Raw genomic sequence first — 18415 nt, forward strand, 5'->3', positions numbered from 1 at the left:
ATTCTGTCAGTCTCAGCTCGTCCGCCAGAGAAGGTGGATGGTGGGCTGATACTTCAAACAGCACAAAGGAGGCCTGCCAGCACAGGATGAGGCTGATGGCTGGCTAACATCTACCTGAATGGCTTTAATGGACCAGAAAAGACATCAGTATTTGAGCTTATAAACTGTTCTGGACTGTGACTGACACTGATGCACTACAGAGGCATTAATACCATGGATATGTGGAACCTTTAGTTCCACGTTAGTAGTGCTCAATGAAGTAAAACTGATGGAGATCAAGGAGAGTCGTCTATTTCAACATAAAGTCAAGGCTTAAGACCTTGATAGAAATATCAGAAAAAGTGGAAAAATCCCTCATTTATTAAAGCTTTGACTGTATTTCTCCTCAGGTAATATTAAACCAGGGCTATTTAATTATTAACAAAATCATCAATCTTGCATTTTTTACCATTATTTTACCAGGAAGTCTCATTCAGGTTTAAAATGTCTTCTACTAGAGACTTGGCCCAGGTAGCAACCATACAAAATCACAAAACACGTTAAAACCAACTAAAAAACATAACAGAGAAAATCACGATGTGAAAGAGCCTTTAAATGATCAGTGGCCCATCAAAACACAGCCACAGGCCTCTGTTACTACATTCCTATGATCCTCTTAAATTTGCCTTGTTTTATCAGCGAGCCCATTTTTTCTTTGTTTGTTATTCCATGCCTAAGGCAAAAAGGGAAAAACCCAACATCTATAAAAACCAAGGGCACTACTTTGAAGAACAACAAATGAGATGAATGTAACTGCTAACCAGTTGAGCTGAAATATATACGGTTATATAGGTAAACAAAAGTTTACCAGTGCTTTTGTTTGCTAAGCTTCTTCCCAAAAGTCAATATGGCATTATAATCGTTGCATGCTCCTTGCATATACATGTATTGATACAGATTTTAGAGAATATGAAAAAGTTAAAAAAAAAAAAAAAGCCAATACTAAACTGCAGCACATGCTTCTTACCAAAACAAGTTAGTGGTTGTATGAATGAGGAAGAAGGTTTATTGGCTGCGGCCTAGACTGGATACTGGATCATTTCAAGTTTCTTTAAAAACCAGAAAGCTGGGAGTTAGTCATGAGTCATGCCATGTTTAAGCTATGCAAAAACAAGGTAAAATACTGCAGCAACACTAGTCTTTATCTACACATGACAAGACACCATTGTTTATTGTTTATTGGGATCCCCATTAGCATTGGCACATGGCGGCAGCTATTCTTCCTGGGGTCCAGGACCATGCTAATTAGCAGTTAGCATCTGCAGCTAGGCTTGCTACACAAGGCCAGTACAGACAAAATTTCCCTCAAATTCTAAACAGGATCAGACAACCACAAGTAATTAGTGCTGTCAATTGATTTAAAAAAATTAGTCAGGTTAATCACATCATTATGCTGTGATTAATCATGATTAATCACAGCATTTGTTTAGTTTCAGTGATTTCTAGAAACGTTCTTATTATTGTTTATTTTCATTATTTTAACTTAATGTACAGCACTTTGAAAGTGCTTTTTACAAAAAAAGTATTTTATCTCAACCAAAAATACAAGTAAATGTTAGTATTATAAATTAACATTTAAAACGCTACCATTTACTTGTATTTTTAGTTGAGATAAATTAGTTTAAGTATGATGTTCAAATGAAGAAATATTAAACAAACTAGAGTTTTTAAACTTATTTGTGGTTTGTAAATCAGTGTGTCTTAATTCAATGAGCAATATATTAATAACTGCAAACAAGCCCAGCAGACAAACACATCGGGAACAAAATAACTTCTGCTGTAAAGTGAATGATCAGGTGTGCTGTTACCCCGAGGTAAGTGAAGTTGCTGACTGATGTCCGATGGTCTCACGTCAGCGTAATAAATTTAGCTCAGGCCAGCTGCTCCAATTCAGTTGCCTTTTTAGCTGTCATCCAGTTCACGGATTCTTGTGGCAGTAGTTCTCATAGGTGTTCTGTGGTACGGGTCATCCGAGGCGACCAGGATGATGTCTTGAAGCCCCTTGGCATCAACAATGTCTATGGTCTGCGGTCTCTGGCGCCCTATTAGCAATCGCATTAGTTAGCTTAGATGTTGTCGTTTTGGGGACAAATCTGGGTCTGCTGGACTGTGCTGGTGTAGTCTGCCATTATGGCTTGATCCCATGTTGTTGTTAGCGTCTTTGCTAGCATTAGCAACATTAACGTCTTCGCTAACATTAGAAAAGATGTGCTTTGCCCGGAGGTGGTACTTCAGACTTGTTGTTCTTCAGAGTAAAGACAGTTCATCACCGCAGTATGTACACACAACTTTTGTTTCAAACAGACTTCCATTAACTTGCAAAGCAGATGGATACACCCGTTTCCGTGTTTCTCACTGGCGAATCCATCTTGCAAGCTCCCATCTGAACCGTTTGGGCTTGGTTAGAAAGTGACAGGACCAATCAGTGACGAGGGGCAGTACTTTTAGGCGCAGCAGAGTCGAGACGTAAACAAGCAGCAGCAAGAGCTGGTGCAGTTATGGAGGAAGAGATTAGAGTGGATGCTGCTAAAGCGCCAGTTTTATCAGAACTTGACAACATTTCTTCGTAAAAAGAAGAACAAAGAACAGTGGTGAGTTGTCTTCTTTTCAAAAATGACAAAAGTCGAGTACTTACATGTCTATAGTTGCCATGTTTTGCGTTATTCCTCAGTAGCTGCGCAGCTCGATAGCTGCTATGTCACGTGCTTTGTTGCTCTTATTGGCCGGTAGAGATGTGATAGAACGTTCATCCAATCACACTCCAAGTTTTTTTTCAAATCCTCTGCCTTTTCTCAAACGTTTGAAGCTTTTCCAGATGGATGTGTTTTACACATCCATCTGGGAATACATTTTTTACAATACATTTTTAAATTACTAGGTTATTTTCATTAATATAATGACATTCTTTAAAAGATAAAATTTCCCAGCCAACTTGAATGCTGCATCACACAACTGTAAGTTAGCTTGTTAAGTAAGCTAATCAGCATCTATCCTTCCGATTTCAACACAGACTTCAGCACTGGATTACTTTTTTAACCAATGGAACCTACTACAAAGTTTGGGAGAACTTTTCACAGCACATCTAAAACTTCCTAAAACCAAAGCACCATTGTTGAAATAAAAAGATCTAAAATTATGGGAAATTCATAACTGGCTGGTGAAACTTTTTATTGTTTCTCCTTGTTACAGTGGAGTTCTTGTTTGAGTGGTGCCTTTTCAAATGCTATGATCCGCTGGACGATGTGCTGTCAGCGACAAAGTTGCTGAATAATGTCGGTGCTACTGTTGTTGTCTTTGTCCACTGTTGTAGCTCACTGGGATACAAAGTGTTCCTAAACAGGACACTTTATCTGGGAATATTCAGGCTGTTGCTGTCGTTTGCTGTGGTTGTGTGGTTGCCAGGACAGTGTGACAGTGAGTTGTTCTCTGGTTTTACATCTGTGTATGAGCTTCGTTCCACATGTATCTGTTCGGTACACATCTGTACCATACTGAGAGGCCCGTACCGAATCGGTACGGTACGAATACATTTACCTTAACACCCCTAATGTACACTGCATATTTTTCTCAAATTATGTAAACTTACTTGCACACTTTGTGAACGAGCAAATGTGTTAATTGAAGCTTGAAAATCTTTGTAGCATGTCATCATTGTTGTGACTATAAGCTAAAGGTGGGTGACAGGTCACTAAAGCAACACTAAAACTCTCTGATAGATGAATGTCTGGAACGTTTGGGATTGCAGCTTTAAAAGCAACAGTGACGCAGAATCACAGTGTTCCAGTTCATGATAGCTGCTTCTGTTCAAAGCCCCCAGAGTCAAAGCTCAGCATTATCTGCTGCGTCCGAGGCCAAGGGCGCCATTAGGCATCCTTCCCACTCTCTGCTGTACTCACTCACTCACTCAAACACACACACACACACACACATACACAAACACACACTCCCTGAACCCCAAGTTCAGGCACACTGCCAAAAAAGTTGAGGATGGGAATTGGAGCAGCAGTGAGAGTTGAGCGTCACAGTGACTTATGTAGCACTGAGCTGCTCCAGAGAAATACTGAAGGTAAATATTCTTGGTGTGTCACAACATGAGGCCTGAGGGATTAAAAAACAACATAATATCAATAAACTCCTGTTTTCTTTTTTCTTGGTCCACAAGGCTTGTGGAACAAGTTTTTAGGGGATTATGACAATTTTTTGAGATATTGTATTAAAAATCTCATTTCTCTGAGAGATACTTAGGGGAAAAAAATCAATCCATCAAACACTGCAAGAAAACTCTGTCACCCTGTCTTAATTACACAAAAACCCATGCAACATTTCAGTTCACGCTATTGATCTGTATGGATGTACTGTGCCTCCAAAAAGTATTAACCCCCTTGGATATTTTACCTGCTTATTTATTTTATCAATCAATAATGGTCACTATAATTTGACTATTTTGACAAAAAAAAATACAAAAAAAACTCTTCAAAATCAAAGTGAAAACAGATTTTTAAAAAAGTGATGTCAACTGAACAAAAATATGAAATGTGAAATAAGTGACAGCATAAATAAGTGACAGACTTAAATCAACAAAGTGCCAGCCAATTGGTGCTAGGAGTCTTACAATTAAAAAAAACCCTGAGTGCAGTGGATGTGTCTCAAGTGATTGAAGTATAAAGTCACCTGTGTCTGGAAGGTCCAGTCACTGGCTGATCAATATTCCTTGCTACCATTACACCATGAAGACAAAAGAACACTCCAAGCAATTTAGAGAAAAGGTTACTGAAAAGTATAAGTCAGGGGATGGATACAAAAAAAATCCAAGGCACTGAACATCCCCATGTTTAGTTAAATCCATTATAAAGAAATGGAAAGAGTGTGGCACGTGAAAATCTGCCTAGATCTGGCCATCCTCACAAACTGGCTGGCAGGTCAAGAAAAAGACTAGTAAGAGAGGCCACCAAGACAACTATGATTACTCTGCAGGAGTTACAAGCTTCAGCAACTGAAATGGGAGACTGTCCCGGTTGTCCATGTTCTTCATTAATCAATGCTTTATGGAAGAGTGGTATAGAGAAAGCCATGTTGAAGAAAACTCTGATTAAATCTTGACTATAGTTCACCAAAAGGAATGAGGAATGAAACTCCATGGTCAAGTGGGAGAAAGTTCTTCGGTTTGATGAGACTAAAATGGTGTTTTTTGGCCATCAGACAAGATGCTATGATTGGCGGACACCAAACACTGCACATCACTACCAACACACCATTCCCACTGTGGAACCACGATGGTGGTAGCATCCTGCTGTGGGGACGCTTCTCATCAGTAGCTGGCTTGTGAAGGTTTGTAAAGGTAGAGGGTAAATCCTCCAAGATTTATTTTCTAGCAAGACAATAACCTGAAGCATACAGCATAAGCTACACAGAAATGGTTTAAAGACAACAAGGTGAATGTTCTGGAGTGGCCGAGTCAAAGCCCAGACCTCAATACAAAAGAGAATTTGTGGCTGGACTTAGACAGTGCTGCTCACACCCGATCCCCATGCAACCTGACAGAGCTTGACCAGTATTGCAAAAATAATGGGGTAAAATTGGAGGGTCCAGATGTGCAATCCTAACTGAGACCTATCCACACAGACTCAGTGCTGCTAAATACTGACTTGAATGGGATGAATATTTATGCAGTCAATTCTTTGGAATTGCTTATTTTTATTTCATTGACATTACATTGTAAAAATCTCTAATTACTCTGACATTTTAGAGATCTTTTTTTTTTCACAAAGCCAAATAGCATTGACCAGATTGATTTATAAAATCAATACAAGAGTTAAACATCCGAGGAGGTTAATAATTTCTAAAGACACAGCAAACACTAACAACAAACCTCATTAGTTCACAGTGTCTGTCCCACAGCACCCAGGGTATCCTGTTACTCCCCCCCCCAAAAATCAGAGCACTTGGTTGTTTGAAACGCAAACATTGCTCAGGAGTGCAGGGCTTAAAAGGTGATTAGGTAGAGATTTGGTGTCCCCTTCCTGTGTCGCGCACACTCTGACTCAGCTGACAGGATCACAGATGCTGCACAGAAGGCCGTTTCCTGGACATCTGAACTCCCTGCAGCAGGGCCAAGGACAAAAGTAGCAGAGCCCGGTGGAAACCCTGAGTCAGAGTGGGCACACAAACCACAGAGTCTGACATGACAAAATCACAGCAATCTGAGCAGCACACGCTGGTGTGGGCTGCAGGGTTGCACGTGCATCTGTTAATGCCAGGCAGGGAGGAGCGGGTCGACTCATAACCCCCCTCAATTAGCAGCTTTGCAAGGGGGCTACTTATTATGCACCATGTAGTCTGAAGAGCTCCCCTGGTGTTCCCCCACACAGCTGATTGTAGTCAAGCGGGGGCTTTCCAGTCTGGGAGACACAGCTGCCGGAGGAAACACAGACTGCTCAGCAAACCTCTAAACACACAGACAAAACGTGCTAACGGCGGCACAAAGAGGATCCGCAGCATCAAATTAAATCAAAATGAGTCCAACTTTTGTACTAAGGCTCAGTAAAACACAAAAAGAACATTAAGAGAAGATGTTACACATTTTAAATACTTAATATAACAAAAAGATTCTGAGTTTGACCCATTCTGCTGTTTTACAAGCAAGCAACACCAACTGTTGGTCTTGTCATAATTTCCAAGTCATCAAAACTAAAACATTCAACTTTAAGCCGACATCGGACCTGTGGTATGACCCAAACTGCATTCCAACCCATCAGTCTTGTGTCCAGTCTCAACAGGGAGAAGCTCTAATCTGCCACAGAGGGCTTTGTGGAAAAATCAAGCCCATATTAATCCGATTAGCTCCAAGGTGCAGAGGAATGATGTGTTGTAATGCATCGATGACATCTCTCTTCCTCAGGGTAGAGTCATGTGAGAAAGAGCAGCACTGTAGAGCAGTAAGTAGCATCTCTATGGACTCTGATGTCAAAGATCAGAGTCAGATTAAAGATGACAGAGATGATCAGTGATTTGTTGGTTCAGAGAGGCTTTAGTGATGCAGAGATTATATGTTCTATTTTTTGATTTTTAACATGAAGCATACACAGAGTTTCACCCCTGTAGCTAAATTACCTTAAACACAAGCCTCACATCTAGTGACTTATTTTGTAAATTACTCCAAGATTAATACAGCACTCATGTCATGCGATGAGATGTTATGCTTTCATACCTTTTTTGTACTTGTGGATGGGAAGTTTCTTGAGTTGATCTTTACGCAGGCGGCTCCTCCGAGCCCTGTGTCGATCCTGGACAAACTTGGTTATCTAGAAAAAGAATTTCCAAACATGTCCAATCCTTTAAAATCTGTGTGCAAAACATAAAAGCATATTTGTCTTGTCCGAAAAACTATAACTGGGATTTCTGCCTCCAAAGAAACACAGTAAAAAAAGGGTGATTTTTTTTTTAGGCCAAATGGGATACCCAAGATAAGCCTGGCATAATTAGTCAACACTCTCTGGCTGGATGAAGTTTGGTTACCAATGGTTACCAAAAAATAACTGATTTGAACTTAAATGTGGTACTTTCCTCTTTTTCATTATCTTGAAATCTGTAGAACCAGAGTCAGCATATTGGCCTGGCATGTCCATAAATACAAGGAATCTGACTCTAGTACCACTAAACTCTTTATACAAGCCTTCTTAATAACATAATGCAGTACTGAGGAGTGCAAAAGCTGCTGAAATAAACAGGGCAATACATTATGTATTTTTGTAACTTGTAAGTAAATTTACATGCTGTAAATACTTTTTTAAATTGCTTTTTATTGTTGTTTCAAGATTTATTTTAGGAGGGATCTGGTTGCAGACTGTTTATCACTGAGGGCCACTTTCACAGACAGTTCATCTGAAACACTCTATCTCAGAATAGAGTGCTGGTAATCGCTGGTACAATACTTCCAGATTTAGATTTAGATTTTATCTTTAAATTTTAAACATAAATAAAGTCTGGCAGTTACACTCATGAAAAAAATACATTGCAAACTTTACAGACTAAGCAACATTTCATAAATTAAAGAATAAAAGGCCTGAAGTCTAATCCAGAATCAAATTATGTATAGACCCATTTTAGAAGTAGATACACAAAGGGTGGCTCACTTTAGCTTGGTTAGCTTTAGCTAAAGCTAATATCGCTAATCTAGCTACACAATTAACATGATTACATTAGCCAGTGTAGAGAAGTTAGCTTCAGAAACATGAGCTTTAGAAAATGTAGCTAAAGCTGCCCTAACCCTAAATGGACATTTAATCCAATTTTATCTTGAAAGTTTTAGCATGTATTTCTGTTCTGAGATTTGCCACGTGTCAGATTAACAGGCCATGAGAGTGGTTGTCAGTGATTAATGTCTGCAGACCTTTATTTTGGGGCTTTATAACTATGGAGAATTAGTCCGTCTTGTGGCTGGTTGGTTTGTTTTTGCAGGTCATTAAGTGGCATCCTAACGAATTTCCATCTGTTTCCTAACCAGATGAAAACTCCTCACAGGAGCTTTAAAAGAGAAAAAAACATTCAGGATTTTTCTTAACTAGCTTTCTATCTTGCTACTCTTCTATTCCTATGAAAATGTATAACTCCTTAATTTAAACCTACCATGAAAACAACGATGAGAATAAGGCAGATTCCCACGATGATGAGGAAGGGGATCAGGTAGTATTCCAGCGGCAGGCTGAAGTCTGGCATGAGGACCACATGTCCACTAGAAAAACAAGCAGCGCCATTGTCAGGTGTTGGCAGGTTATACAAGCACACTGAATGTGACCTCTGAAGAGGCTGTATTTTGGCTGCAGCTCATTGCAGTCACAACATTGTAGACATTCATTTCAGTGTTGTTTGTGAACAATAATATGATGACATTTCATACTGTTAACCCGTGAGCTGTGGGGCTCTACCTTCCCTAAAAATACCCTTTCCAGTGAGTCCACAACTCAAAGATTTAAACTCAGTCAATACCATGTTTGGTGTTCATTCTCCTGCAAAAGACTCCAGAATAACCTCCATGTATTCGGATGGTATCTAACAAGCACTACACACACATCAGCTGATTTCAAAGTGTAAAAATTGTGCTTACAAGCTGTGACTGTCTAGGCTCCTTTGACAGGCTGAGGCATTTTATTACCACCACAGCAGCAGCAACAACGCATCACAAGACTAAGTCCTCCGCCTGGATATATAACACAGCACACTGCAGGCTTTATTCTGCATCAACATCAGAGTTGGGAAGGAAAAGTATCTGGACAGGATTGTGTGAAATAGCAGCAGTCTTCTCTTCACAACGTTACAGGGAAAAAGAACTGTGAAAACCTCCAAGTGATGGACAGGAAAAGGAGATCTTTTTTAAACTTACCCCTTATCATACGTGTAGTCGACTTTCAGAGTGTTAGCAGTCAGCTCACTCACAAAAACTGAGGGAATATCGATCTGCTTCATGATATCCACTAAAGAAAGGAACAAAAAATACAGTATAAATACATTGAGTGATTATATGCAATCATATCATTAGATAATTTAATCTTTTTCTATCCCATAACTGAGAATTTTTAGGCTTTAGAAGCAACACGGAGCAAAAAATGACACAAAAAGACCACCGAATCAAACAGTTAAAGAGTAGCAACAGAGCTGTAGTACATTCATAGAAAAAGAAAATAAAGTGCACACACAAAAGTTCAAGATGTGCACAACTGGTGGGTTGGGACCTAAAGGTTGGTCATATAGTTGTTTCCAGTGGGTCAGGAAAAAAAACAGTAAACAGTCTATAATGTATTGAAGTCCTGAGTGGACATACAGTGAAGCCATACATGTTTTCTAGGTTTTCTCATGATAACGAATAATTTTCGTCTTTTTCTTGAAGATTTCAACTTATTTCCTTTTCCCGTGGATAAATAGCTAGTTTTCTCCAAGATAATGAAAACATTATTTGAAAAATTACAGAATATCCATGCTGTCCTGTTTGTTTGAAAGTGTCTCTTTATTCAGTCATGTTCTGTTTTATTTAGGGTCCAAAGTGCAAAATTTTCAAAAATTTGTGCCGTCATTAGTCATCAGGAGGAGGTGTTTGGTTCCTGATGCCTGAGCAGTTGAGAACCACTGTTCTAAAGCACAACACTTAAACCTGGTGTCAGATACAACTACTACCTTCAAACCTTGCCTGCACAGATTCAGTCATTCAAATTTGTGATCATTTCACAGAAACTCCTGGTTGAGTATCTTCTGTGGAGCTTTTCAGCTCATTGAACAGTGTGCACAAATTTAAAGAGCTCTATTACATAATCATATTTTGTCAGTTTTAAAGTCAGAGTTGTACAGCAAAAAAAAAACAAACAAAAAAAACAAATGAGAATTGAGGTGCAACGTCTTGCCAATTCTATCTCTTTGACAGCAGACGAGTGATCAATCAGCAACTTTTCCATTATCACCTCATCAATAAACAGTTATAACCAAAAGCATCTTTTAAAGAAATTGTATTTGCAGGTTTTTCTGGTCAGGCTTTTGAATTCCTGTTTAGTTACTGATAGTTATTCAAAAAATACACTTTAGTCTAAGGTTAGTTAATGGATTATAAATATGATCTATGTTGCCGTTAACTGACAGTAAATAAATGATTACTCAATAAATGATCACCAAGAATTTTAAGTTTTCATTCAGCAGATGCATTTTTGCACAACTTGCACATAACCAAGGAGCTAGAAGGAAGTAGAGATGCCCAGATACCACTTCTTCAGACCAAATGTGACTACAATCAGAAAATAATAGGGATGCACGATAATATAGGCAGTATATTGGTATTGGCGATAAAAGCTTAGAAAGTTAATTATCCGTATCGGCCGATAATAAAATTTACGCCGATCTATACAACCGATAATCTGACCTTACAATTAAGTGCACACGAGGACGCCGGACGTACGCCAACAACAAACTCAACATGCCGGCTGTGTGGGATAAGTTTGAGGTGTGGGAACAAGACAGGAATGAAGCTGTTTGCATCACTTATTAAGAACATGTGATGCAAGGAGGACTGGGCAACACCCCTTTAACACCACCACTTTAATTCTGCATCTAAAAACCGTCACCCTGATGACTACAAGGACTTTCTTAAGATAAAGAATGACAAAACTTTCATGCCAGGGAAAACTCATCAACAGCCTCTACTTATGTCCTTCGACAAAGCTACAAAATACAGCAGCGACCACCCAAAGGTAAGGAGCTGAACAGGAAAATCATTGAATTTATAGCTCTTGATAATCAGCCTTTCAGCGTTGTGGGATATACGGGCTTCCGCGGGCTAGTGATGCATTTAAAGCCCCACTACATTACACCTAGCAGGCGCTTATAGCCTTCCCTGAACTGCATCATGTGTTCGTCCTGTTAGCATGTTGAGCCTCACTGCCTCAGCGGATAGATGAGGACTTCACTCTTAAAAAGCCAGCCCTATACTCTCAAGAGTGCACACTCAGCAGCCGCAATTGCAGTTTCAATTGATAACATGTTTCAGATATTGGAATAGAGAAAAAGAGCGTGCATGTCGTGCTACGTGAGAGTGCGCAAAACATGGCAAAATCAATGTGTGCCAAGTCTTCCGTGCATGGCACACACTCTGCAGGTGTCCTGTCTCCAGTATTGGAGATGTAGTTTGCCACTGTGTTGTTACAGAGCTGTTTACAGTGAAATGCCCATTAAACTTGGTTGCTTAGTTAGTTTGTGCTGTTTCAAGCAAAATCAGGAGAACTACTTCACTTGAAGTTTATTCATGTTGTTCATCTTGAGTCTCAAAAATTTTAAATCATATTGAAGCTCTGAACTATAGCTAGATTTGTTGCATGTAAGAATCTGTCTTTTAGTGGTTATTGTTGTTATTTAAAGCACTTTTCTTTTTTGCACTGGGGAGCTCAGTGTCAGCAGGTTATTTTGCTGCTGTTTATTGCCTTCAAAGGTGCAGACGACTTTGGCTGCACTGTTAAAAATACATGTAGCATGTAATGCACATGTAACCCAAAGACATTACTGTAAGTTTTTCATTACTGTATGGCTGTATTTGGGAAAAAAAAACATCCTTCATTTCAAGTAAAAATCAAATGTTTTGTCAGTTTCTAAAAAAATAGACTACCAATATTTAAAAATATATTTTTTTAGTACAGAATGGAATTGGTGTTTCCTACAGTGGAAAAAATGTAATCAAACATTGGTATCGGTCCCGGCCAAAATGAGTTTTAAAATATCAGATATCTGCAAAAATCCAATATTGTGCATCCCTAGGAAATAATTTTAACAACTTAGCTATTCATAGTTTGCTTTCTGTATTACTATTGCTTTGCTTATGTAAAATCTTCAAACGAAGACATGGCTCTAACTTTGCCTACTTGTTTAAATAATGAGAGGTAATCTTCATGCTGTAAAATGATATCTACTATAGTACTGGCAGTGTTTTATGACTTTGAGTACATAGGATTGGTACTGGCACTGATACCTAATCTGGTATCAGTATCAGTGCATGCCTGGACAAAGGGAAACAACATCAGCAAATGCTTATAAACAGCTGTTTATAACTCCAGCTCTGAATTTAGTGCTTATAATTAGTGGGCACGGCTGATATCACTTCAAACAAGAGCATGAAGCTTTTTGTCAGAAAGCTTCAGGCCTGCCTCAGCTCTGCCTCTTCGTCACCAGGCTGACTCTGAGTTTGAGGTGTCATGATCCTGATGGCCGCTACCACTTGGCTTTAAAATATGGTTCAGTAATCAAATGTGTGATTTTATTCACTATACTTTATAATATCTATGACCATGCCCAAAACTCACAGTCTTCCTTAAACCAAAATGGATTAATTATTAAAAAAATCTTCATCTGTATTTATCAATAAAAACAAGAACTATTCAGTAGGGATACATGATATTATGGGCCTGATAGCTGTATCGGCAGATATTAGCTTTAAAAGGCAAATATCGGTATATGCAGATATCAAAATTTCTGATGATATTAACATTCGATGTTTTGACTATTGAGTGTAAATTTTTGCCATACATACTATTCAACAGGTGGAGTTTTAGGCTGGACCAACAGACCTAAGTCAGCTGAGGTGTCTTTCTTTATTTTTCCTCATTCTTTAAACTTTAAAGAGAGTTAAAATGACTAAAATTTGTTTCTTTGTACATCCTCAAACCTTAAAGTGTGTTAAAAGGACTTAAGTTTTAAGATCTAAAAAACATATTTGAATTTCAGTATTGATATCAGTATTGGCAAAAATAAATCTGTATGAATCCGCACATCAGACATATGTTAAAAATCCAATCTATCATGCATCCCCACTAGTTAGACTTACATCTTTTCTTTTAACTGGGCAATAAACTTTTTTCTCTGTTGTAAAAAGGTGCATTTTTTCCATTAGGTGTGTATGTGACCTCTGCAGACAGCCTCAAGCGGACACTTGAAGAACTGCACTTCCTTGCTCTTCTGCATTTGCTTCACTTTTCAACATCAGAGGTTGCCTTTTGCTTTACATTCAGGACGAATTCCTTCTTACAACTTGTCATTGGATCATATCAGACAACATGGTTTAAATCTATAGTGTTTAAAAAAACAACACATAGTTTTACAAAGTGTTAAAAATTTAGCTGTAGAGACAAAACAGATTACAAAATGTTAGAATTTCAGTTCATTCTAAAACTTCAAAGAAAGAAATTTAACTGCTCTAGATTTGACATGGGATAATTGTGACGCTGTGTAAGCATCTGAAAAAGCACAAATGAATTGATGCAGATGAGTGATATCCCAGGAGTATTCAACATCACTTTGTGAGATTTAGCCCTCTTAAAAAACAATAACCGAGCCAAGAAACCCTCTGGTTTATTTATGACTGAGCTATGGCCCCTCGAGTGAAAGCAGAGGATGAGACACAAGTGAAAGAAATCCTCAGACACCATGATATCACAGAGCAGGGTCAGAGCAGGGACAGCATGTTTTTATGAGCAGGGAGTGCAAAGCTGCTGCAGGGCATCACATCCTTCCTCAACATCATCTTGAGACTTGGAATGGCCTTCAAATGATAAAATTACCCAGCTTTTCCTCAGACTGGGGGAGTGTTAATAGACAAACAAAAGCACATCCGCTGTTAACAGAGAAGTGTTAGCAGGCAGCTGTGTGAGATGCTAAATGCTAATGTGTTGATGTGCAGAGAAGAGAGGAGGAGGAAAGGAGGTGGTAACTCACGGTCATTGGATCCCATGCTGATTAAGTCATCAGAGTCCACATTGTGAACAATGGCCGCCTTGTACCCAGCTTTCTGTGCATTGAGGACCTGTGAGGAGACAAACTGATCATTACATGGGTCAAACACCTGCTGATTACTGTGAGCTAACAAGAGCAGATACTATGAAATCAATAACAGCTCAGAATGAAAGTGGTGAAAGTGATGACAGAGGGTTAGCGTCAGATAACAAGACCAAATCTCATTCCAGACACATCAGCCTCAAACCACATCAAACAAGACAGGGACATAGGCACCAGGTAGAAATAACTCATCAACAATATCTTATAAATGTATTTCCTGCTCTCGAAAGCCATACTATATGGTTTTAAAACCAAACGGTGTACAGATGTAACAAAATATTCTACTCAGGCCGCAATACAATCCCGTTCTGACATGATAAAATATGTTACAGTAAATTACAATACGATACAATATGTTACCTATTGTTACATTATATTACGTTATGACACATTACAATATACTACTTTACGTTACATATAGTTTTGTTACGTCACATTACAAAACAATACCGTATCATACAAATATGCTACTTTACATTACCTTTTGTTACGTTATGAAACAATACGATACGATTACATTAAGTTACATATCATTAGGTTACATTATGACACGATACGAAACATTACAATATGATGCAATACTGTAGGATACAATACAATGAATTCCCTTATCATAAATTTCATTATAAGATACGTTACGATACAGTAAGTTACGACATGTTATATTATGATATGAAACAGCACGATACAGTATAATACGATATGATACAAGACAATACAACATTATGAAATGGCTTAATACAATATAATAGGATAATATAGTTTTGCATCACCATGCTTTTAAATTTCGAGGTTGTGCAGGTGCTACTGACCAAACAAAAGAAGCACAAAACCACTTAGCACCCTCTTCTGGTCATAAAGGTACTGCTACAAAAATTGATTCAAACTGGTTTAAATTATCCATAACTGTTTAATTTTTTTTATTGAACTAGGATGAATTAATGCAACACATAAGATATCAAAGTTGACAGGCCTTTAGCGTGTTCACAACAATCTGGGTACAGCAAACCTATTTTAATTAAAAAGTTAACTCACTGATCATGATTTGATGAATATGCCTGGTATTGCACTTAATAATGACACATGTAACGATAAGCATAGTCTTTCAACCTCATGACTGACTCGTCTGAGTCTGAGGAAGAAGGAACCCTGTGCTTCAAAGTGTATGTGTTTTTATTGGTCGCTGAACGGTGAGTTACAACATGTAATGTTATTCCTAATATCCCGTTTGCTCTCAAAGATATGAATGCTGTTGAAAAAAACACATAAACTGGAAGAAAAATTATAGAACAAAGAACTCGTTGTTCCTGACTTGCACAAAATTCCTGCCCTTACATACAGTATATGGTGTCTGATATCTAGTTATACTGGTTCTGTATTACCTTTTCTACTATTTTGAGTTTGATTTCCACAGGCCATTTCTAACTTTCTACCACATCTGCACACACGCTTAAATATATACGTTCTTTGAGTTTTTATTTGTATTTCTAAGTGAAATAAACAAATATAAATGAATATAAACATGACAGCTCTGTACCTGTAACACAAAATAATGCTGGACCAAAAATGACATTGTATAAAAGCTATAGAGGATTTGTGTTTAAGATGGATACTACTACTGAAATAAAGTATTTTATGATCTAGAGCTGACTCCATTAAAGGACAATAGATACAAAAGAAGCAGTAGGCATCAGATGATGGTGGCTTTACAGTAGCATTTGCTTATCTCCTGTTTACCAGAAAGTGTTTGTAAAAATCAAGATGTTTGATCATTATAGGCAGGCTGCTGACGCCTCCATGATACACACTGACTGGTCTTTGAGTAAACTCAGCTGTGGCTGAAGATTGAAACAGGAAGAGTTTAATTCCAGGGGAAACAGGAGGTTGAACAACACAAAAGTCAAGTGGGCTAAAGGTTAGAGGTGAATAAAGGCAGGAATGGACAAAATTGAAAGACTGCACAAAAAGCTTAAGTTCTTACTGTATAATAGAATTTTTATTTCTTTTACTTAATTTTAATCTCTTTTTCTGTGTTTTATTTAATGTTACATGTTTGTAGGTTTGATCCCACAAGGGCCAAAAGCCCTGGGAAAAACACTTGTGGCTAACAAAATATAAATAATATTCCTTTAAATCACGTCACTGGAAACCAAAAGTGATCAAACATCTAATCTGTGACCAACTAATTCAGGTTTGCATTTCTATATCAGAAGTTGGTGTTATTTTGTTTAGAAGCTGTGCTGTTTAAGACATACTGTACATCCTTTTTAGCTGTAGCCTTAATGGCAAACACAAGCTGAGATAGTTCACACTATTCCATGCAGGCAGAAGGTGCAGTCAAGTCTCAGCCTGCTTGTGTGTCCCTCAAATGTGTATAAAGTATTGTATAAACATGCCACCATGTCCGCACTCTCATTAATCACAGACATGCCCCCCTCCTCAGAGAAATGTGAAGCCTCTCACTGCTGCACAGAAACAGACGCTGCAGCTTTCACCCCGGTGTGACCTGTTTTCTGTGTTTGTGTTACTGTTATCTTCAAAAAGGCAACCTACGTTTCTATTTTTACCTGTCAACACCTAAATATTTAAATATACAAAATCCAGCGGGCTGTTGGAACGTCTGAGTCTGCGCTGAGGCTTAAATATTGTGAGTAAACACTGTCAAAGCTAGACGCCTTTGGTGTAAAGGATTGTTTTCTCTGCTGGAAAATGAAATATAGATTGAATGTTATATAACAACAGAGCTAGCAAATTCATTTTGTGAGAGCCATCGTGTAATTAGGATTTTGTTTAAAGAAAGGAAATAAACAAACTCGGAGTTTGGGTGTTCATATGCATTATTCTGCTGTTAGATTAGATGATTGAGCAAGAAGATTATATGGAAAATCTGAATATAAATGTCCAATACTTTCAAAATTATGTAGAACTTATCTTATTATCATGGATCCATTGAAAATAAAGTTTAAGGGCTCCTGCAGACAGCAACAGTCAGTCAGGACTTTTCATCTTCTATGAATCAACAGTAAGTTGTGTTTTTGGAAAATGTTACCCTCAGGTCTAAAAAGATCTCAGCATGGGGTCTTTCCAGCAGCAGCAGGGGGTTACTTGTGCTGTATCATAGATGCAGTGGAAACTGATGTAATGATGTAGACGGTCCATCTGTGAGGTTGTTTTTCTGTTTGTGACATAGTATAGAGGCTACAGCATCCTGTGTAGGCATTGTTGTGGTCGATTGCTCACTGCAGATGTGGTGGAGGAAAAAGGATGTGACAATACAATCCTGGAATGATTCATTATGTGTTCCTACACAGACAGAGATAGACTCTGGGTTATGAATGTTTCCTTTGAAATGCTTGGCATCACCATCAAGTAAATGTCACTCAAAGAGCTTCACAAAGATATTTGGAGTGTAGGCAGATTTTACTGCACCAACGACAGTAATACAATCCATAATAAATATAAAAGTCAAAAGGAACGGATGCATGATATTGGATTTTTATAGATATTCAATTTGGTGATATCAATAAATTTATTCTAACAGATACCATTATCTATACTGAAATATGAGCGTAGTGCAGACCTAATACTTCAGTCCTTAAAACATGATATAAAGACTAAGGAATGAGGATCAACAAATCAAAAGTCTTCAGCTGGTGTAGGTCTTTTGGTCCTGCCTAAAACTCCACAAACTCTGCTATAGTATGTACCTCCTTGGATGTTTTACCCTTTTATTGATCTTATAAGTAAATCATGGCCAATATAACCTAGCTTTTTTTAACAAAGCCCCCACAAAAAAACGTCTTCAATGTCAATGTGAAAATAAATTTACACAATGTAATTTCAATTTAATAAAAAATAGGTACACTATATTGCCAAAGAATATTCGCTCACCTGCCTTGACTCGAATATGAACTTAAGTGACATCCCATTCTTAGTCCATAGGGTTTAATATGATGCTTGTCTATCAGATTGCCAGATGGAGAAGCGCGACTTGTCACTCCAGCAGAACGCGTCTCCACTG

At 38.2% G+C, this 18415-nt stretch overlaps 1 protein-coding gene across 1 annotated transcript in view; it reads right to left on the reverse strand.

The window, feature by feature from the left end:
- The window catches only part of rnf13 (ring finger protein 13), a 71280-nt gene that overhangs the window by 9249 nt on the left and 43616 nt on the right, over positions 1 to 18415 (reverse strand). Inside the window, exons 6-9 of the mRNA XM_041791442.1 lie at positions 14275 to 14362; positions 9419 to 9509; positions 8665 to 8770; positions 7247 to 7340 (exon numbers count right to left, since the gene is read on the reverse strand). Of these exons, the coding sequence (XP_041647376.1) occupies positions 7247 to 7340; positions 8665 to 8770; positions 9419 to 9509; positions 14275 to 14362 (379 nt within the window). The remainder of the gene's footprint in view (positions 1 to 7246; positions 7341 to 8664; positions 8771 to 9418; positions 9510 to 14274; positions 14363 to 18415) is intronic.

This window comes from Cheilinus undulatus, linkage group 7 (assembly GCF_018320785.1).
Source record: "Cheilinus undulatus linkage group 7, ASM1832078v1, whole genome shotgun sequence".
In the NCBI taxonomy this organism is placed as follows: Eukaryota; Metazoa; Chordata; class Actinopteri; order Labriformes; family Labridae; genus Cheilinus; species Cheilinus undulatus.